Genomic DNA, 23,472 nt, shown 5'->3' with positions numbered 1-23,472 from the left:
AATCACATTGCTCTGAGGAAAAAGAAAATATGAAGAAACTCAACAAATTCCTCACCTGGCCCACTTTTGAAAACAGGTGGGCGGTGTGCAAACGTGAACACGGTTGCTGGGTTTCTGCAGCTTTCTTTTGGCACCCGGGGGGCTGTGCAGTGAGGGGGAGGGACCCTCCTTTAAGTGTTGCCAGCCAAACACAATTCACTCAGCAGATAACTTTGCTCCTACAGGCAAAACCATTTTTACCAAAGGAAAATGGGATTAAAACCTTTAGAAGGAAAAACGTCTAAAAATATCCCATCCCTGAAAAAAGAATTGGCTGGAACACCTGGATTTTTCCAAGTCTAATTTTAGTTAAGTAAACACTGAAAAAGATATATTTTCCTTAAAAAAAAAAAAAAGGAAAGAGTCACTTTTATGGAAAATGGTGATTGGCAGCCATCCTCAGATGCAGATTGGTTGTGCCAAAATATTTTCCTTGTTTTAAAGAATGAAGATGGGCTGGAGAGATGGTTGAGTAGTTAAGGAACTTGTCTACAAAGCGTTTGGACCCAGGTTTGATTCCCCAGTACCCACGTAAAGCCAGATGCACAAGGTTGCACATGCATCTGGAGTTTGTTTGTAGTGGCTATAGGCCCTGGAACACCCATTCTCTCTCTTTCTCTATCTGCTTTTCTCTCTCTCTCTTTCATAAAATAAATAGACAATTTTTAAAAAGAATGAGGAGAAGTGAATTCCAGCAAGTAGTGGTGGTAATTAACATTCACCATTGTTTACCTGGATAAACATACCCCCATCAGCTGTAATTGTTGGGAAAGTGTCCAGGAGTATAAAATGAAGATGTGAACCATGGTGCTTGGCCATGAAATAGTTAAATGAAATGATTAATGCAATGTGTGCAGTGGGGACAAGTTCATTTAGACCCTATTATGTACTCATAGCTATGTGGGGTATGCATTATTATCTTTTAAAAACTAGTAAACTGGCTGGGCATGGTGGCGCATGCCTTTAATCCCAGCACTTGGGAGGCAGAGGTAGGAGGATCGCTGTGAGTTCAAGGCCACCCTGAGACTACATAGTGAATTCCAGGTTAGACTGAGCTAGAGTGAGACCCTACCTTGAGAAACAAACAAACAACCAAACAAAAAAGAAACCACAACTACTAAACTGGGCTGGAGAGATGGCTTAGTGGTTAAGCACGTGCCTATGAAGCCTAAGGACACCTGTTCAAAATGTGGTTCCCCAGGTCCCACAAAAGCCAAATGCACAAGGGGGCACATGCATCTGGACTTTGTAGTGGCTGATGCCTGTTGTGCCCATTCTGTCTGTCTCTTTTCTCTCTATCTCTGCTTGCAAATAAATAGAACATAAAAAACTTCTGAGAAGAACTAGAGAGCATGATTTAATAGGCACCGAAGCCTTTCTAGACAAGGGCAAAATATAAAGACATAATTTACTAGTGTTGAATGATAAGAAAAACAGTGAAATAAATTATCTGAGGCTTTGAAGTCTGATTCTATACACACACATATACATACATCCACACACATGCACATGCATTCTCTTACACACATGATAATATACCATCAAGTAGATATGTAAATCTAAATAAAACAATTGTTGACATTTCCGAGGAGTTAAACTGAACCCACAGGCCCGTTTTGAAGAATAATGTTTGTTAGACTTGCATGGGGTGACCGGCTGTCAGAAACATGGTGAAATCATTGGAATGTTGAGTGATTCAAAATTAGACCAGACAGAACACTTTAAAAACACACTGTAGGAAACTGTCTAACTGGTAAGGCAATAAAACGATGACCTACATCTGCCTTTCCTGCCTGTTAACTCCAAGAATTCATGTCATCTAAAAATATAAAATGTAATATTTATAGAAATATTGAATGTTAGGGTCTGAATTCTTTTTAAAACAACATTTTATTTATCTATTTGAGAATGACAGCCAGATAGAGACAGAGAGAATGCGTGCACCAGGGCCTCTAGCCACTGCAAATGAACTCCAGACATGCGCCACCTTGTGCATCTGGCTTAGATGGGTACTGGGGAATTGAACCTGGGTTCTTAGGCTTCACAGGCAAGTGCCTTAACCACGAAGCAATCTCTCCAGTCTTGAATTCTTTTTTTAAAAAATATTTATTTGAGCCAGGCGTGGTGGCGTATGCCTTTAATCCCAGCACTTGGGAGGCAGAGATAAAAGGATTACCGTGAGTTCGAGGCCACCCTGAGACTCCTAGTGAATTCCAGGTGAGCCTGGGCTAGAGTGAGACCCTACCTCAAAAAACCAAAAAGAAAAAAAAAAAATTATTTGAGCCAGGCTTGGCTTGGTGGTGCACAACTTTAATCCCAGCATTTGGGAGGCTGAGGTAGGAGGATTGCTATGAGTTTGAGGTCAGCCTGACACTACTTAGTGAATTCCTGGTTAGTTGGGCTAGAGCGAGACCCTCCTTTGAAAAACTAAAAAAAAATTTGAGAGAGAGAGAGAGAATATAGGTATGCCAGGGCCTCCTACCACTGCAAACAAACTCCAGACACATGCGCTACTTCATGCGTGTGGCTTTGCCTGAGTCCTGGGGAGTTAAAGCCATTCTTCCTTGTGAAAATGCACTTTTAACCTCCAAGCCATCTCTCTAGCCCAGGGCCTGAACACCTAAGAGCTTATTATTTAAAGAAATGAATTCAATATTCATGGGCTTTTGTTATAGTTTAGATCTAAAGTCTCTCTTACAGGCCTATGTGTTAAAGGCTGGGTTCCCCCAACTTGTTGGGAGGTGTTGGAACCTTTCAAGAGCTGGTGTCGTTTTGGGATCTTCAGGTCCCTTGGGTGTATGAGATACAAGCTCCTTTGTGATCCTCTCTTTTGCATCTCAGTCATGAGATAAATGGTTTGCTTTTGTCCCACCCGCCAGGGTTGCTTCCCCAGGCACAAAGCAGTGAGGCCAGCCAATCATGACTGAAACCTCTAGAACTTGAGCCAAAGAGACCTTTTTCTTTATATAAAATGATTTTCTTAGATATTTGTTAAAGTGTCAGGAAACTAGTACATCTTTGTTGCGCCTGGTGGAGGAAGGTGTTCACATCATGGTGGCAATGAAGCAAAACAGAACAGTCAGGGCTACAGCGATGGTTCAGCAATTAAAGGCACTTACTTGCAAAGCCTGCTGGCCTGGGTTTGATTCCCCTGGACCCACATGAATCAAGATGCACAAAGTGGTGCATACATCTGGAGTTTGTTTGAACCAGCAAGAGGCTCTTCGACACCCATACTCATTTTTTCTATTTCAACTTACAAATAAATAAATAAAAATTAGAGAGAGAGAGAGAGAGAGAGAGAGAGAGAGAGAGAGAGAGAGAGAAAGAGAAGGAGGGAGAGAGGAAGGGAGGGAGGGATGGAGGGAGGGAGGGAGAGGGGGGGGAGAGGAGTGTTAGGGACCCTAATCCTTTTCTCAGGCATGGCTGGAATTACTTAGGAGTAACCTCTGGGCCTCAACTCCAAAGGTCTCCACCACCTCCCAATATTGCCCAGCTTGGGACTAAGCCTTTGGCACATGGACCTTACAGGGAACATAGAAAACCAAAGTACAGCCACTGTCCCCAAGGCACTCTAGTCAGAGCTGGAAGGTAGCCAGATGTTTTCACTAATCTCCCTATCAACTCTGCAACATAAATAATGTCATTCCTATCACACGGGTGACTAACTGAGTGCCAGAGACACACATTAACATACACAAACCACAGATCTAACAAGTTTAAGAGATTTGACTTTTAAGATGACCTAATTCCTGAGTTCAGGCTTTATTTCAATGGGATTATGAAATAATTTTTCCCTGGCCCAAAGAAATGGAGTTACACAATGTTCTAATTACTGTTTTACTCTCTTCTCTGGGATCATAGTTCTGCTCCCCACAAGAATCCCCACAATTTGCTCACTTATTCGGAACCTAGATCTAACCTCCATGCAGCTAATGGCTTTGTCCTTCATTACCAAATCCCTTACTTTTCCAATAGACTCCTATATTATTTCAGGTTAGGCACTATCACACTGAAGTCCAGTGCAACAGACTTGATAGTCAATGAGATCATCAATTTCTGTGTAATTCAACTCAGGGGGAAAACAAGAGCTACCCTCTTAGATATGTAAAAGTACAACAGTTGTCTTTTCTGAATGGACTTCAAGATACTGCTGGCTACGATGTCAGTGGAAACTTTGAATAGTCAGGGTGGGGATGCCTGGCCTGGATGGCCTAACTTTGGAGCTGTTGGTGGAAGCTGGCAATGCTGAGATCCATGCCTGGGTCGGAAGGCTGTGAACCAGGGACTCACTCTCACAGTTGTCTTTGATTAAACACGCCTGGCCTGCTTGGCTTCTGGCAAGTCAGCAATCCAGAGGACTCCAGCTTCTTGGAAGTGCTCTGACTTTCTCAAGATTTTACTTATATCTCAGATTGCATTTTTTTTTTTGCATTTTCAGATTTATAACCGCTTAGATACAAATTGCTGTGGATTCCGACCTCGCAAGGAAGATGCCTGTGTAGTGAACAGACTGAGGTCACACTGTGATGACCAAGATTCTGTGATACTAGCACACATTATCCAGAGAAAGCATGACCCAAGGCATTTGGTCTTTATAGACAACAAGGGCTTCTTTGACAGAAGCGAAGATAACTTAAACTTCAAATTGTTAGAAGGCATCAAAGAGTAAGTGATTATTTATATTATCATTACCATTATTTTGCAGGGTTTCACTTTGTAGCTCAGGCTGTCCTGGACATCTCTGTTGTCCAGGAAGGCCTTGAACTCATAGCAATCCTTCTGCGTCAGCCACCAGAGTTCCATTGGTCTGTCAGGTATAACAGGTGGACGCCAGCACACCTGACATAAGGGGCAAGTTGTAGGGTGCAGTGACACCCTAGTATTATAATGTTTATGCCAAATAAGTCATAAGGTTCTCAGGTAAACTGTCCCCCTATGTCGGATAGGTTTACCCCTTGAAGGCAGTGTGAGTATGTATGTGGTGTTAGAGACTCAGGGGAGGGAAAGAAACCCTGGATGCAGCCCGGGCTCCCCCAGTGGCCCACGACTGCAAAGCGCCTTCTGTATTTTGCATTCAGCACCTTGTTCGGCCCTTGTGAGCACCCACGTGGGTGAGGTTGGAAGGGTGCAGGGATGGTGGAGTCAGGCCTGGTCGAGTCGGGATAAGCAGGTGGTCGAGGCTATTATTGGCGCATGGTAGACTGTGGAGGGAAACAATAGATATGCAGATGTCCAGATTCCCAACAAACTAACTGGCACGTCAGTAGAACTAGTGGGCATGATGCGGTGTCCAAACCCACGATAAACCCGACTGGCTGTTCTGAATACAGTGGAAAAAGCCATCTGATGAGCAAGGCGCAGGATTGAAGGAGAGCTGGCTTGTTTACGGTGGATGGGCAGGAAAGCTATTGGGGACTTGGAAATCCACCCAGAACACATTGATTATGGGGAAAACCTTAAACATTAGAAAGGAGAGGGGGCTGTAGTTGAAAAAGTATTCATAAACCAGGCATGGTGGCACACGCCTTTAACCCCAGCACTTGGGAGGCAGAGGTAGGAGGATCGCCGAGAGTTCCAGGCCACCCTGAGACTACATGGCAAATTCCAGGTCAGCCTGAACTAGAGTGAGACCCTACCTCAAAAAACCAAAAAACAAACAAACAAGAAAAGAAAGTATTGATATACTCAGGGGCTGGGGAGATGGCTTAGCAGTTATAGTACTTGCCTGCAAAGCCAAAGGACCCAGGTTTGATTCCCCAGGACTCACATCAAGCCAGATGCACAAAGTGGTGCATGCATCTGGAGTTCATCTGCAGCTGGGGAAACCCTCACAGGCCCATTCTGTCTGCCTCTCTCTGCTTGCAAATAAATAAATAAATAATTTTTTTAAAAAGTATTGACATAGTCAGGACCAGCCGAGAATTCAAGGGAGATGTCAAACATTTGGGAACATCTGTCAGGGCTCAGGAGGGGTACAGAGTAGAGAGGGGATCAATGTGAAGTGACAACAGCTCTGCATGGCCGAAGTTAACACACACTATGGCACCCCGATCTTCGTCCACTGATGGGGAGACGGGGGAGGCTGAGATAGAGGCACATAGCTGTAAAGTCTGAGCCATTCTTGCCCAGTTGTGGAATTGGTATCTAGACATCAAGCTTCACTCTGTAGCAAATAGAACCAGCCCTGTCCACTACCACCTTAGCTGGAAATCAGGTCGACTAAGGACCTGGGGTAAGTTGGAAACTAGAAAATATAGGGGTGCATTAGTAAGAAAATCACCTCTATGGCTTTAAACTGAGGGTAGAAATCAGATTTTCCAAGCCCAAGTCATCTTCTTCTTGCAATAACTTCACTGTTATTGTCATCAAGGAGGGCTGGGCATGGCTCAGTGGTAAAGCACTTGCATAGCGTGAGGCCCTGGGTTCCATCCTCAGCTCTTAAAGTACAGTCAAATGCATAAAAACGCAAAAAGCACAAAACTCTGTTAGTCAGACTCTACAGCATATTTTACTAAATTGTATGGCGTTAGAGAGTGGAGATTTCATGTGACTTCCACATTTAAAGTGATACTCTTCCTGTGAGTTTAATTTTGCCTTGTGCTTCTCCACTGGCACCTTGTACAGCTGCCTTCCCGTTGCTGGGACCAGCAGCAGCTTTCATACACAAGGAAAGGGTTTACTTAGGTTTACAGTTGCGAGTCTCATCATGGCGTGGAAGAGCGGAGGCTAGGCGTCACGTCGTCCCAGGGCAGCTGGGAGGCAGAGACAAGAGCGAGCTGGTCCTGAACACCCAGTGGGCTGGACTAATAGCCTCAAGGTCTGCCTCCAGAGACACACTTCTTCCAGCAAGGCTGCATCTGCTAAAAGCCACACCAGCTGGGGATTGAGATAAGGGTTAATCACAAACATGAGGCTTCTTTAACCCCGGCACTCGGGAGGCAGAGGTAGGAGGATCGCTGTGAGTTCGAGGCCACCCTGAGACTACATAGTGAATTCCAGGTACGCCTGAGCTAGAGTGAGACCCTACCTCGGAAAACAAAAAACAAAACAAAACATGAGGCTGTGCGGGGGTGGGGTGGAATTTCACATTGAAACTTCCACATACCTGTTCCTCACATCTGTTTGTGAACACAAGGCGAACTAGTGTGTAAGCTAAGGAAAATTTATGTAAAGAAACATTTACATTCTGGAGACATCACTTACTGGATTGATACTACTAGGCCTTAAATTTCCTTGCAGAGTTGAGTGTCTCTGGGGCATACAGTCTATCCATCTCAACATTCACATAAATATGAATTCCCTTATTTATTCTTTCAAAGAGGATTAAATCTTAAATGCATTATGAGGAGTAATGGGTTTAAGGTTAAGCCTTCTTTGAATATATAATTCATATATTAAGAAGCAAAAATGAAAGACTTTGCTAATCCCAGTTTCAGGCACTGAATATTCCCATTCATCAACGTAACGTAAAGACCAGTAATTCTTTTATGAAAAGCATTAGTCACTGAGGAGGCTAACAGTGCCCCACTTTCATCCCATGCCGCCTGCCACGGCGAAATTAGTTGAAGGGCTGTGGAATTTACTAATCATGGATTAATAGTACTTTATAAAGCCAAAGTGCTACCCAGATAAAACTATAGACCACAGACTACATAGTGCACATCTTGAGGGAACCCAAAGCACTCAATACTTATCATTTAATTCTATAGTTCTCAGATTCATTAAGTGTGTCCAGTTCTGTGGCCTTTGACCTTCCATAACGGCATCATAACGCTGTACTCTGGGGTCTGTCCTGGTCACGCATTACAGTGTGGAAAGGCATGAGATTTTGGTTACTTTTACTCTTTAAATAAGTGTATATCCTTAATGTAGTTTTTAAAAATATTTTTTTTCTTTTATTTATTTATTATTATTAATAACATAAAAACACATTTTGTATAGACACATCATGTGTGGGTACTCTCTTTTCCCTCATCCCTATCCCCATTCTGCTGGGGACCCCCCTCAGTGGGGTTGCAGGTAATCCCCAGGGGGTTGTGGGTTATGTGTTGTGGGAGCAGCAGTCAGTTTTGGGGTGGAGACAATGACTCCACTTATTTGCAAGCAGAGAGAGAGAGATAGAGGAGAAAGACAGACAGTGAGAATGGGTACACCAGGACCTCTAACTGCTGCAAAGAAAAGTCTCTACCAGCTGGGAGTCTGAATCACAAACACTTGAGGCTATGGGGACATTTTTTTCATTCAAGTTACTCCAGCCAGATTCTAAATGGTTTAGAAAATTTACTTCACTTAAAACTTCATATATATATATATATATATATATATATATATATATATATATATATATATATACATATATATATATATATATATACACACACATACATACATGTATATATATGCATATTTAAATTTTTTAAAAAATATTTTAAAAAATTAAAATATTTTTATTTATGTGACAAAGAGGGAGAGAGAGAGTTGGCACACCAGAGCTCCAGCCACTGCAATCTAATTCCAGACACATGTGCCACCTTGTGCATCTGCCTTATGTGGGTCCTATGGAATCGAACTAGGGTCCTTGTGCTTTGCAGGCAAAGCACCTTAACCACTAAGCCTTTTCTCCAGTTCTATTTAAACTTTTTATTGATAAATTCCATGAGTATAGACAATAAACCGTGATAATTCCTCTCTACCAACCCAATGCCCTCCCACTGTCCACTCTCCATTAAATTACATCTTCTTTCCAATTAGTCTCTCTTCTATTTTAATGTCATCATTTGTTTTCATTCCTATTATGAAGGTATTGGGTAGGTAGTGTCAGGCACTATGAGGTCATGGATATCAAGACCATTTTATGTTTGGAAGGCAACATTGTAAGCAGCCCTATACTTCCTTTGGCTCTTACATTCTTTCCACCTCCTGTTCCGCAATGGACCCCGAGCCTTGAGGATGTGACAGAGATGTCTCACTTAGTGCTGAATACTTCTCTGTCACTATCATGAGTTTTGAGTCAACCCAACTGAAAAGAGTAGCTTCTGCAACCAAAAGTGAGAATGACATTAATATATGGGCATAAACATAAGTGTTTGGAGGGCAGTTTGGAAGGCAAACAAAACAAAACAAAACAAAAATCCATTATATTATATTATTATTATATAATAAACATAAATAACATGTTTTTTTCCTAAGGATGTCATTTGATAGTGTGATCTATGCTAAATTAATAAAGGGCAGAACAATTGAAGGATGGAATAATATTTTCCAAGCAATTATTATTACATTGTCGTTTCAGGTTTCCTGACTCTGCAGTTTCTGTTTTGAAGAGCCAGAGCTTGCGGCAGAAGCTCCTCCAGTCTCTGTTTCTTGACAAGGTTTTCTGGGAAAGCCAAGGTGGCAGGCAAGGCATCGAGAAGCTCATCGACGTCATAGAACAGAGAGCCAGGATTCTCGTCACTTATATCAACGCACGTGGGCTCAAAGTTCTGCCTATGAGCGGCTGACAGAAAGGTCTGGCTACAGTGCTACCCCGTATTGGTTTTGTTTGTTAATCAAGTACATCTGCTTCAAGTCCTCCTGGGAGTGAGATGGATACACGTAACAAATGAATTTGATCTGATAGATATGATGGACCTGACTAAGAAAGCGATGAAGGCTGTGCAGATTTAAGAAGGTTTAGAAAAACATACTGCTGACAAATGCTTTTGTTACAGTCAGGTTTGCATTCCTGGCAGAAAACACCCAACCAAGAGCAGCTTGTCTTATGGGCTCAAGGAGAAGCTCCATGATGGCAGGGAAAATGATGGCATGAGCAGAGGGTGGACATCACCCCCTGGCCAACATCTGGTGGACAACAAGAACAGGAGAGTGTACCAAACACTGGCATGGGGAAACTGGCTTTAACATCCATAAGCCCGCCCACAACAATACAGGGCCTCCAGGAGGCCTTAATTCCCAAATCTCCATCAGCTGGGAACCTAGCATTCACAACATCTGAGTTTATGGGGAACACCTGAATCAGATCACCTCAACTTTTTTTTTTTGCCCCATACCATGCCATGTGTGCCTTAATATATTTCTTACCAAACAAGCTTGATTATTTTTTCAACTAATGTTAAATCATTCTCATGCCATTTAATAGATCAATATGCACAAGAGGATTGACTCTTCTAATAAGCTATACTTTATGACATTTGATTGATGTGACCAACTGCTAATGGGAAACTTTATTGGCATTCCTTCTTTGCCAATGGCCAAACAGCTCCCCTGACACTATCCACAGACACTTTTGCGTTGGACAATCGAGGCACATTTGCGGAAGCACCAGTCTCTAAGTATGTTCTCCATAGAAATGGAAAATGAATCGAAAACCACCATAACATTTCCTACAATCAGTCATCTTTGACCCCCAAGCATCACACAGTCCATTCCTATTTAGAAACTTATTGTCAGCATGGATACATCCACATCTAACAATTTACTATTAGCTAGTTTTGCTCTGTGAATTTTGATTTAATTTATACCTTGAGGCTTAGAAATCAAACAAGTATAAAGCACGATATTACCTTTTTTGAAAACATGCTTGCAGAGTATCATTTTTAATGAGCACATTATAAAGCTGTCATCTTACAAAGGACATGTGATGATTTCTATATGTTTTGATGATAGAAGACTTTCCTGTGTCATTAGATTTAATCTGATTTAATTGATATTACCCAGGTATTGACAATATGTCCAGCTACTAAGTGCATTTAAATCTATTATTAAAGTCAATTGCTATGAGAAGTAAAAACAAAATAAAACCTGACTGATCAATTTTTCTCAAGGAGAGCTCATGACTGGAGCCAAAACAAATTGGGCAAAGTCAAATTTCAAATAACTCTTCCTCAGACTCTTCTGCCAACTTGCTTGTTGGGTGGGAAGGACTTGGACACACAATGCTTATGTGTGTGTCACCTTGCCCTTGGGACATCTGCAAGGCTGTCACGTGTCACAGGTACAAATCTAGAACAAGCCATCATTTCTCTCCCACTGTCCCCTCTCCTATCCCATATTTAAAAGCTGATTCATTAGTTCGGCTTGCTGATGCGAACCTGAGGTTCAGCAGACGCAGGCGTCCGCGGTAGGTGGAGTGGAAGTCCACGATCCGCCCGATCTGCATCGTGAGGTCTTGTCTGACATGCTCCTTCACCCCCAGCAGATTTAGTGACTTTTTCTTTCCTTGGAAGCTTAAAAATAAAAAAAGAATAATGAACTTTTATAATATATTGTAGTCTCTCTTTTCTCAGTTGTTACTAATGTGCACCACATTTTCTGTGTTCTGGTCAAGGATGACGTCATCAGTGTTTTCTGTTAGAGACATTTGTAGTGAAAGGCTAGGTTTGTACAAGAAAGACACTTCTGTGGATTCTCATTAACACAAATGCATCAGATTGTCAAATAGCATGTGAAGTGTAAGAGGAGATGAACAAGGAGAGAGGAATCAACTGATTATCCAATTATAGCTCTTCTAGGCTCGCATCCAGGCAATATATTCGTCAACATAATTGTGTGCCCTTGGAAAGCAGACTCGGTATATTCTTCTCTTCCATCTCCTCTTTATGGCACTAAGTGCTTCTCTTTATTCCCACAAAACCAAAACGTGTTGTTAGCTCCCCCGAGTCCCCACTTGGCCCTTTATGAGCTTTTCTCTCATAAACCACCTTCATGAAAAGTTAGCGTAACAAATTTTCATGATCCTGGTGTGGTGGTGCACGCCTTTAGTCCCAGCACTTGAGAAGCAGAGGTAGGAGGACTGCTGTGAGTTCAAGGCCTTCTGGGAACTCTATAGAGTGAACTGTAGGTCAGCTAGAGTGAGTCCCTCCCTCAACCTCCCACCCCCCAAAATGTTTGAAGACTGCCCATTCTACTTTGTGCCACTGAACTGAAATAGGATTTTTTGGGGCAAAGTGCCTCATGCCTTATCAAGGTGACAGATTTGCATTTTGAAACAGATACCATTTTTTAAAAATTATTTATTTATTTATTTGAGAGCAACAGACAGACAGAGAGAAAGACAGATAGAAGGAGGGAGAGAGAATGGGTGCGCCAGGGCTTCCAGCGTCTGCAAACGAACTCCAGACGCATGCGCCCCCTTGTGCATCTGGCTAACGTGGGACCTGGGGAACCGAGCCTCGAACCGGGATCCTTAGGCTTCACAAGCAAGCGCTTAACCGCTAAGCCATCTCTCCAGCCCCAGAATTTACCATTTTAATTCAAATTGTGATATTAATGATGGGAATTCCAAGCTCCTTATAAGCTAACATTTAAAAAATATTTTATTTATTTCCCCATTTGAGAGTGAGAGAAAGAAGCAGATAGAGAGAGAGAAGGGGCACACCAGGGCCTCTAGCCACTGCAAAATAACTCCAGACTTGTGTGCTACTTTGTGCATCCTTCCGTGGGTACTGGGGAATTGAACACAGTTCCTTAGGCTTCACAGGCAAACACCTTAACCACTGAGCCATCTCTCCAGCCCCAGAGGCAAGCTTTAATGTGGTCTCCAGCTATCCTTCTGGGCAGCCTGGTGCGACGATACGTGAGTCTGCTTGTATTTACCTCCAGTTATTCCAGAGCACTTAATACTAAATGAATCGTCCAAGAAGACATGTTTATTTTAGTTTCATTTACTTATTAACAATGCATTTTGTAATCAGTGAATAATTGATGGATTATTACTTTTGAATAATGACTAGCTGAAGTCCAAACATTTAATTCTAATAACCTTCTTCTCTGATTGGAACAATGAGGAGATTTTGTGCATTTCCAGTGTACCTACGTTTGCTGTTGCTTATATAAGTACACTATGTGATGTTTTTGTACTATTATAACAAATTTAAAGTAGAATAACTGACCTTGGCAGACATACAAGAAATTATTCTAGTGTGACTTATTCTCTTTTTTATTAGAGATGATATGAAAATGAATATATATCTTAACATCTGTAATAAAATCCTAGCTATTAAAATATGTGAACATTTTTTTTGTGTGTATACACATATCCCATTTATTGTATATATGACTGTGTGTGTGTGTGTGTGTGTGTGTGTGTGTGTATTTGTTTTAAAAAGCTAATATAACTAACCCCACCCTTTAGGTCATTACACTCCAGTTTCTCTCTGGGGCATACTATCCTCTACTTTGCTAAACACAACTTCTGGGAATAAAAAGTTAAATACAAGAAAATGTTATTTTCTCCACAAATAAAGAAGCAACTTAATGGTCAAGATTTTTATTAGGCTGGGTGTGATCATTCATGTCTGTAATCCCTGCACTTTGGAGGATGAGGTAGGAGGCTTGCCAAGGGTTTGAGACTAGTTTGGTCTATGGAATGAATTCCAGGTCATTTTAAGACAGACCCTACTTCACCTTCTCAACCCCAAAAGGGGGTTGCATTCTGCATGCATATATTTGATATGGTCACTAGGATCCTTATGCTTTCTCTTGGTGAACATATAGCATTATAAGGGTGGATACCACATACTCTAAGAAAATTTAATGTTTGGTTCACTTTACTTGTTTGACATAAGTCTTACAATATGTTTAAGGTTTTCTCTGTATTATTCATATTTATTCAATTTGTTAGGCGCCTAGAGAACTTATTAAAATATAAAATATCAAGCTACACAGATGGCTTAGCAGTTAAAGCACTTGCCTGCAAAGCCAAAGGACCCAGGTTCAATTCCCCAGGACCCATGTAAGCCAGATGCACAAGCTGGTAAATGTGTCTGGAGTTTGTTTGCAGTGTCTGGGGGCCCTGGAGTGCCCATTCTCTCTCTCTTTGCCTCTTTCTCATATAAATAAATAAAAATAAAATATTTTAAAAAGTATATAAATATCTTAGATTTATTCTTAAAATATTTATAATCTGTAGGTCCTGGGAAGGAAGCTACTACTGTGGTTTGGCTAACTGGATATGTTGTGCCCGTCAAATTGTCCTATAAATATTTATGCTCATAAATTAATGCTGTTCTCACCGTTGGTCAGAGAAACTTCTTTTTTCAGATAGAGGTGACTGCTGGGAAGACTTAAAATCATCAAAATGCTGATAATAACTGACTGTCCAGTGCTCAGTGCTAAGTGAGACATCTATATCACCCGTTCCAAGGCTCAGGAGACACTCGGAAGAGGGAGTTGGGAGAATGTAAGAGCCAGGGCATGGAGAGGAGTGCATTGGAACATCATCTTTGGACCTGAAGTGGCCATTGCACTCATGACATCACAGTTGTATAACTTTATAACTTAGTGATACTATGGAGTCAGCATTTGCCCTCACCCGGGGGGATAAAGTTGTAGAGCTATGAGGCCACGTGACTTACTCTACTTTCTGCTAATAGTTGACTTAGAATATTAATTATTTGAATTGACTTAGATTTTATTATCTACCAATAAAAGAAGGAATCCCATCTGAATAAACCCTAAAGGTTTTAAACATATTTTATTTATGAGACACACACACACACACACACACACACACACACAGAAAGTATGCACTAGTGCCTCCTGCTGCTGCAAAGGAACTCCAGCCACATGTGTCCCTTTGTGCATCTTACACAGGTACTGAGGAATTTGAACTGGGGCCATCAGGTTTTGCAATTGAGCACCTTTAACTGCTGAGTCATCTCCTCAGCCCAACCCTGAAGGTTTTATGTGGGCATATTCAGGTGTAGTAATAATTTAAGGGCATATTTTTTGTAAAATTTCAGGAGTGAAATGACCACAAATTTTTGATAATCACTTTTGCATACTTGACATGAAATCTAGAATGTTAGGCAATGAAAATGTTCAAACTATAAGCAGACCTTTAATGTCCTAAGTCTCAATGGCTAGACTACATCTTTAGTAACAAATTTTAGGAAAGCAATTTTAATTAATTAATCAATTTATTTATTTTTATTAGTTATGTATATAGTGTGTATACAGCCATGATGGTACCATCATTAGCTTTCTCCCTGTCATACCCCTCTGCAGATTGTGAGTGTTGCATTGTAGGGGTGGCCATCAATTATGGGGGAGACGCAATGTCTCTGTGCATAATGACCCAACTTATGGCTCTAACGATCTTTCCGCCCCCTCTTCAGTGGATTTCCCTGAGCCATGTTGGGCTCATTTTAGGTCTATTTCAGTGACAGGAGGTCTTGGAAGCCTCTGTGTCTTAGTCCTCTTTTGAGGACTGTCCAAAAATTAAATAAAGTTCAGATCTGAGAAGGGTTTATACTGTTAGTGGATTTAACGTCCCTGTTCTTTTTCGCTAGCTGTCCTTCGTGATGGTCTTGAGTCATTTTGTAGCTGTTCTGTAACTTCACTGTGTCCCACATGCCTCACCATGCACCAGTGTGGTGATGAGACCCACACTGAACCCCTGACCGCTAAGCAGTCCATTCACTTCTGTTCTGTGTTGCACCAAGGCCCAGCAGCTTGTGTGAGCTCTTGGTCCCTTTGAAGAACTGCTGAAAGTACAGTCTGTCTAAATAACTCAGTGGAGAAACTTCCCTCCAGGCCTGTAGTCTTCCAGCTTGAGAAGGCTTGCCTTCCATCATAATTAGCAGGGTGGGAAATGATATCATATGTTTTACAAAGCTCTTTACCTATGCAGGTTGACACAGTCATCATGTCTGTAATCCCAGCACTCAGAGGAGGCTGAGGTAGAAGATCTCTGAATTCGAGGCCAGCCTGGGCTCTAGAGTAAATTCTAGATCAGCCTGGGCTGGAGTAAGACTCTGCCCCAATAAACCAAAAAATAAATTGTGTACAAAATTCAACACCTCACTTTTGGAAAAAATTAATAACACACTAAGTTAAGGAACCATTAATTTCAGCAATCTTTAAACTTTTCAGTCAGTACCACCAGTTCTCAATCTGCTGACAATAACTTAATTACTATTGAATGAAATCCTTTGAGTTCATTTTTATTTAACATTTTAATTTATTAATGATTATTTTGTATCTTTCTTCCTCTGAGTTACTAAAGGCTAGTTACTTTAAGCATATTATTTATTTGCAATGAGAGAGTCAGAGAGTGCATGGGTGTGCCACTTTGTGCATCAGGCTTTATGAGGGCGCTGAGGAACAGAGCTCAGGCCATCAGGCTTTGCAAACAAACACCTTTAGCCACTGAGTCATCTCCAAAGCCCTTGGTTCCTTTTTATTATTGTTTTAAGAGGATGAGAGGGGCTAAGTTAATACATAGAACTAAAAAAAAAGTTACTCTATGATTGCTAATGGCTTACTGGACATTAGTACAATGCTTCCACATTTAATAAACTGATTTCCTAAACAAATTAAGGAACTTTTCCAGTGGAATTAGTTGATACTGCAAAAACCTTTGAGCCTCCTTCCCTGTGCCTTTGGCTCTCAGGCAAGTGTCGTGTCCTCACTGGCTCCCTTCTTGCCCTTTCTGCATTCACACACAGCCGCATTCTGTCCAAATGTGGCACTTTCCCTACTTTTTAGGCTCGTTAGTCCCCTGGGACGGGGCTTTGCTGTCAGAAAGGTCTGACTCAGAACTGCTGGCAGCCTTTTCCAGCATCTAAAAATGCACATGGTGAGTAAACGAAATCCCAGAGATCCTTTCCTATAAGGGTGTGACATATGATGAACTCAACATTATTTTTCATTGTGGAAAGGTTTGGGGTACCCTTTTCACTTCATGATTTCTAAAATGCATTTATTTTGTTGATAAACATATGCAACGTTATGTGTCTGTCTTAAGTTGAAAAAGGGGTCTGTATTTCTTAACAGTACTTGTCAAGATTTTTTCTAAAGCTCTTGAAACCAAGAACTAAGCTCTACAGACAGCCTCCTTTGTCTCAAAAGCAAGCTACAGAAGAGCGAGCTGGGCTGTAGTTCAAAACGCAACATGGACTTCTGAGACGGGACCAGCCACTAAGTGAGACTCCAACAGCTGCGATTTTGCAGGTTCTGCCAACAGTTTCTTTAGCTCCAAGACAAGAGGCACTATTTGGTTTATAAAGTGCTACGTGTTATTGGCTTGTCTTCTGTTTAGCAGAAGAAAAGACTTTGTCCTCCATTCTCCTATCAGGCTCCCAGGAGTATTGCAAACCGAGGTCAGCAATTTTTTTTTTAAACTTAAAAAAAATCAACTATGATCCAGATACCCTTTCTAACTTTGTGAGAATGCACTATTAAGCTTGCAAAATGATCATACTTCCCTCCCATTAGTTTCCTTTCTCCCCTCCTCCACACTCCTTCAATTAAGCTTCTTTTCCAACTACTTCTTCTACTTTGAAGTTGAGTTTTTTTTTTTTTTTTACCTTCTTCCATCATCCAAGGAGACATTTTGATGGACCCAACATTGTTCAGGTAACAACAGCTGCTGTCAGGTCACAAATGCAATGGCCTCAAGTGTTTCAAAGCACTCTTCCCCATCCTGTCTCTTACATTCCTTACACCACATCTTTTGCAATGTTCCCTGACATTTGATGGATGTGATAAATATGTCTCATTTGGTGCTGGGGTCATTGCTGTCACTTCTCAGAACTTGGATGAGTCTTGAAGACTAAGGTGTGTTTAAAAAGAGGAATGATGGGCTGGAGAGATGGCTTAGTGTCTGCAAAGCCAAAGGACCCAGATTTGGTTTCCCAGTACCAATGTAAGCCAGATACACAAAGTGATACATGCCTCTGAGTTTGTTTGCAGTGGCTGGTGGCTCTGGTGTGCCTATTTTCTCTACCTCCCTCTCTTCCTCTCTCTCTCTCTTAAATAAATAAAAAGAGGAATGAGGGCTGGAGAGATGGCTCAGCCATTAAGGTGCTTGTCCATGAAATTCCCCAATATCCATGTAAAGTGTCTATTCTCTTTCACTCAGGAGGCAGAGGTAGGAGGATTGCTGTGAGTTTGAGGTTAGCCTGAGACCACATAGTGAATTCCAGGTCGGCCTGAGCTAGAGCGAGACCCTACTTAAAACAACAATGACAATGAGGCATGAAATAATTTACAGCTTACCTTCTTCTGTGAGGAAGAACCTATGTGTCTAATCAGTTAACGAGCCACAGTTTTAAAATGTAAGGCATTCCCATGAATGTGGTTACTGTGGCAGTATAAATTTGTATGATTACCACACCATTTCCTTTGTCTTACCCTCCTTGTTGGCCGAGAGGGGACTTGTGTAAGGAAGGGGTGACGTCTTAAGTCTCTTGAGAGGCAGATGCTGTTTGCCTCTAACCTTAGCCAGGATGCAAGGCAATAAATAGTACTGGAACTTTTTGGCTTGTCTATTTTAAGGTTGTCATAGAAATGCTAGTGGACCATACTCAATATATTTGGGGTCTTGCCTGGGGGAAGGAGGAGAGGAACAGGATATGCCAAAAGTCCAAGTTCAATGTTTTCTTAATTCTAAACTTTTTTTCTGTTTACTATGTGAAAGAAATGGCATTTAGGGCAACACATTTAAATCCCATATATCTCCCTTTGCATGTTAGATAGAGCACACCAGACAATGATTAAAATAGTGTGAAACACCAACTATTCAGTGATCCCTTACTTCAAGAAATCCTTGGCTTTCCAGATTTCCTAAAGGGCCAGGACTAGGGTGTGGCACTTGAAGCATTTTGTTTAGGTATAGAGTTGAATGGGTGGCAATACACTGAGTAACATAAGCAGTATTTTGTATGGCATTTAAAATGATATAAAATTGAGATATTCTGTTCATCCTGAAATTTTATGTTAAATTTTAATTAGATATATGTTAAGGTGTTAAAAACAGAGTAACATGGCAAGATCCAGATTAGCAAGTTTATAATTTAAGATTAAAAACCATGATAATTCCCTCCCTCACTTCCCCCTTCACAAACCCACACTCCCTCATATCCCCTCCCTCTCTCCATTAGTCTCTCTTATTTTGATGTCATCATTGTTTCCTCCTATTATGAAGGTCTTGTGAAAGTCTTGCTAGGCACTGAGAGGTCATGGACATGAAGGCCAATACCTGTCTGGTCGATTGCGTTGTAAGGAGTCCTGTCCTTTCTTTGGCTCTTCCATTCTTTCCACCACCTCTTCCACAATAGACCCTGAGCCTCGGATGGTGTGAAGGTGTGGTAGAGATGTTTCAGTGCTGAGTGCTCCTCTGTCACTTCTTAGCATCGTGGTACCTTTTGAGTCATCCCAGTGGTCACTGCCATCTGAAAAGAGAAACTGCTCTAACCAAAAAAAGTGAGAGTAGCATTAATATATGGGTGTGAACGTTAAGTAAAGTGCTTACAGGGCAGTTTGGTGAGCATAACGGATGCATTTAGCCAGACAAGAGCAGACGCTACACAGCTGCGGCTCACGAGCTCCCCCATGACAGGCTGTTGGTAAGGTTCTCAGTGCCAGGCATGTATTCTAAGACAAACGTTTCTAACTAAGCCTTGACTTCAGTTTGGGTTTCTCGAGCTCAGCGCTGGAGACGTGTCTTAGTGGAAGTCTGCTGCGCTGACCACGGCTGGTGGCTGAGCAGTGTCCCTGCCTCTGCCTCTGATGAGACACGTGAGGCTCCAGATGCTGCAGTCACTGTCACCTTTCAGCTCCTCCCTCTTTCCTAAAAGACAAACTTGGAGCTTTCTTCTTTGTCTGCTCCCAGTGAGCTTCAGAAGAAGATTTTCTTTTCTTAAATCTTTTATTATTATTATTATTATTATTATTATTATTATTATTAGAGAGAGAGAGGAGAGAAGAGAGAGGAAGAGAAAGGTGCACAACTTTGTGCATCTGGCTTTTCATGGGTACTGGGGAATCAAACCCAGGTTGCTGGGCTTTGTGGGCAAGTGCCTTAACCACTGAGCAATTTCCCCAGCCCTCTTCTTTAATTTTTAAAAATAGCTTTTACTTATTGTTTATTTGCAAGCAGAGGGAGGGAGGGAGAGAGAGAGAGAGAGGGAAGAAGAAGAAGAAGGAGGAGGAGGAGGCGGAGAAGGAGGAGGGGAAGGAGGGAGGGAGGGAGGGAGGGAGGGAGGGAGGAAGAAAGAAAAAAGAAAGAAAGAAAGAAAGAAAGAGAAGAGAGAAGGTGAGGTCTTTCACCACTGCAAATGAACTTCAGAGACATACACCACTTGGTTTATGTTGCTTTACCTGGGTCCTGGGGAATTGAACCTGGCCCGTCAGACTTTGCAAGCAAGCAGCTTTAGCCGCTGGGCCATCTGTTAATGACCTAAGGACCTTCTACTATGCCCCACTTTCAAAAGCTTCCACAGTCTCCCTAGTGCTGCTCAAAGGGGATGGAGTCTTCAACACATGGGCCTTTGAGGCCACTTTCGGAAACCACAGGCTAGTCACGCTGCAGGAACAAAATGCCACAAGGTCTCAGTGACTTCGTGCAGCGCAGCGCCTCCAAGGTGGACAGGAACTTTTGCCCTTTGTGGACTCCCAGCACCCAAGCTGATGGAAGAGCTCAGGTATTTCCATCCTTGGGTGGAAGACTTCGGAACGGCCTCATGATACCCGCTAGGAGTAAAGGAGCTTTTTCCTGACAGGTAATTAGCTAGGGACTGGCCCACAGAGACATGGATGCCACCTTAGCTGCCCTGACGAGATTAGAACTGCTCTCTGGTCAAGTGTCATCCAAGATGCATGAAGACAACTCCTCAACAATAGTAACAGCTTCCTGTTTCTTCCCCAATTTCCAGGACTCAGCCCCCCATGAGGGGGCCTTCCCGAGTCAGTATTCCTGCTGGGTTCACCGCTTTTTAAATTAATTAATTAATTAATTAATTTTTTGGTTTTTCCAGGTAGGGTCTCACTCTAGCCCAGGCTGACCTGGAATTCACTATGCAGTCTCAGGGTGGCCTCGAACTCTCAGTGATCCTCTTATCTCTGCCTCCGGAGTGCTGGGATTAAAGGCGTGCACCACCACACCCTGCTCACTTGATATTTTAATCTCTCCACACCTGGGCCTGGTGATGAGGCTCACTCTAATTGGATGTCTGATTCATATAAAAGGGCCTGGAACATGTGTGTGAGCTCCGTCTCCTCCCTTCCCTTGCCCAAAGGCTTCCTCCCCAGAGACTTTTCCCTATGGGTGGGGGGAGATTCTCCCCATTTTCAGCCTTCTGAGAAGGAGAACTTCTTTTGCTTTGTTTTCCCTCTTATCTTAACTATTCTTAAAATAAATGTCATAATTTACCCTCCCATGAATCTGTTTTCAATTCTTTGCTAACGCAAATAAGAACTCAAAACTTGAGAGCTTCCGGTGTGGGAGTTCTAATCCCACTCACGGTTCTCTGCCAATCACTGGCATTTCCACACACTAGATACTCAGTGTTCTGCTCTGGTCACTTTGGTGAGTGCCCTTCACCTCAGGCAAGCTACTGGGTGCTGCCCCACATGCACTCACAAAGAACCCTGTCACTTACTATAAAAGACCTACACAGTGCTTACTGGGAAATAAGCTCATGCCCTTTCTTTCTTTCTTTCTTTCTTTCTTTCTTTCTTTCTTTCTTTCTTTCTTTCTTTCTTTCTTTCTTTCTTTTTTTTTTTGCCTTCTTCAACTGGAAGAAATGGGAATGATTCTTTGATAGTCACAGTCTGTTTTTGGTGGTAGTCAGCCTAAAGAGTTACATCCTTTCCCATGTTTCTCTCCTTTGTTAATTTCAGTGGCTCCTGCTAAGCGTTAGGACATCTTTCCTGTCATGATTTATAGAGGGCCTTTAGTTTTGAGGAAGGCAGCTGTGTGACAGAGTAGTGTTATACTGGACCTTAGTGTGTTGTGGAAGGAGTGGGACGACATGGGGACTAATTGAGGAAGCGCTAGAAATTTCTTTTTCTTGAGGAAGCTCAACAGACTGGCATTTTTATGCAAGAGAACAATAGAGAGAGAGAGAGAGAGAGAGAGAGAGAGAGAGAGATTGACAGACAGACAGACAGACAGAACTGGTGCACCAGGGCCCACAGCTACTGCAATTGAACTCCAGATACATATGCCACCTAGTGGGCTTGTGTGACCTTGTGCTTGCCTCACCTTTGTGTGTCTGGCTTTCTTGGGATCTGGAGAGTTGAATATGGGTCCTTAGGCTTCACAGGCAAACGACTTAACTGCTAAGCCATTTCTCCAGCCCTAGAAGTTTCTTTTTTTCTTTTTCTTTTTTTTTTGTTTTTCGAGGTAGGGTCTCACTCTGGCTCAGGCTGACCTGGAATTCACTATGTAGTCTCAGGGTGGCCTCGAATACTCGGCGATCCTCCTACCTCTGCCTCCCGAGTGCTGGGATTAAAGGCGTGTGCCACCACGCCTGGCTCTAGAAGTTTCTTTTTATAAAAATATTTATTTATTTATTTATTTGAGAGAGATGCAGAAGGGGTGTGCCAGGACCTCTAGCCACTGCAAATGAATTCCAGATGCGTGTCATACCATGCGCGCCTATGTGCCTCAGAAGTCTAACTTAGGTCCTTAGGTTTCACAGGTAAGTGCCTTAATCGCTAAACTATCTCTCCAGCCCTAGAAGTTTCTTAAACATGAGATAATCAGGGAAGGAGGTAGGATGCATGTAGTTTTGACATGTTTTTCATAGGTAATTATGGACCATTTCATGTTTTAAGATTGATAACAAACTTACTAACCTGTGAGGAAAATATTACTGAGGAAGATAGCTTAAAATATATTTTAGAAACTGCAAAAACAGGCTGCTTTAATCTTTTAGGCTGAAGAAAGCTGTCATATTAGTAGCTTCTCAAGAGACTTATGTGAACCAGAAAAGGGCAACCTGAGATTCAGAAGAACACAGACCAACAGGTGCACACACACACACACATCAAATCAACTCAAAGTGATAGGTAATGTTCTTTGTCCTTGCTTGTGATAAACAGGGTAAATTCTTATCATTGTTATTTACAAACGAAATAATTGACTATCATTAGGACGGGAGTTCCTATCTGAGGTTGATGTGCCTGCGACTTGATATGCAATTACTGCCTCAAGTTTCTCAGTGTTAAGTGCTAAGTGAGGAAATGGCTTAGTGGCTAAGACACTTGCTTACAAAGCCAGAGAACCTAGGTTCAATTCCCCAGTACCAATGTAAGCCAGATGTACAAGGTGGCACATGTGTCTGGATTTTGTTTGCAGTGGCTGAAGGCCCTGGCTCACCCATTCTCTCTCTCTCTGCCTCTTTCTCTCAAATACATAAAATGAATCAAATTTAAAGGGAAAGGTTTTCAGGGTTTTATAGCCCAAATGGCTGTAAGTTGGTGATGATGAATGAATTCACCTGCTACTTTGATTCCTGTGGGGTTTTATTTATTCATTCATGTAACCAATGTTCATTGAGTTCCAAGTATGTGTCCAGATTGTTCTTGGTAAAAGCAGAGAACAGGTAGTGAGAGTGTCCATCACTGGTGGCTTCTTTTCCTCAAGAGGTAAAACAGAAGTCAGGAGTGTTCACCCAAAACTATGCATTCAACAAAGTATGA

General features: G+C 42.0%; 1 protein-coding gene across 1 annotated transcript in view; it reads left to right on the top strand.

The window, feature by feature from the left end:
- Gask1b (golgi associated kinase 1B) overlaps positions 1 to 9,866 on the top strand; it is a 45,833-nt gene extending 35,967 nt beyond the window's left edge. Inside the window, exons 4-5 of the mRNA XM_045131924.1 lie at positions 4,481 to 4,707; positions 9,335 to 9,866. Of these exons, the coding sequence (XP_044987859.1) occupies positions 4,481 to 4,707; positions 9,335 to 9,542 (435 nt within the window). The 3' untranslated portion in view covers positions 9,543 to 9,866. The remainder of the gene's footprint in view (positions 1 to 4,480; positions 4,708 to 9,334) is intronic.
- Positions 9,867 to 23,472: the final 13,606 nt, after the last annotated feature.

Source organism: Jaculus jaculus, chromosome 12 (assembly GCF_020740685.1).
Source record: "Jaculus jaculus isolate mJacJac1 chromosome 12, mJacJac1.mat.Y.cur, whole genome shotgun sequence".
NCBI classification, from domain to species: Eukaryota; Metazoa; Chordata; class Mammalia; order Rodentia; family Dipodidae; genus Jaculus; species Jaculus jaculus.
Note: the sequence above shows the minus strand (reverse complement) of the source record. Positions and strands in the feature narration are given on the sequence as shown.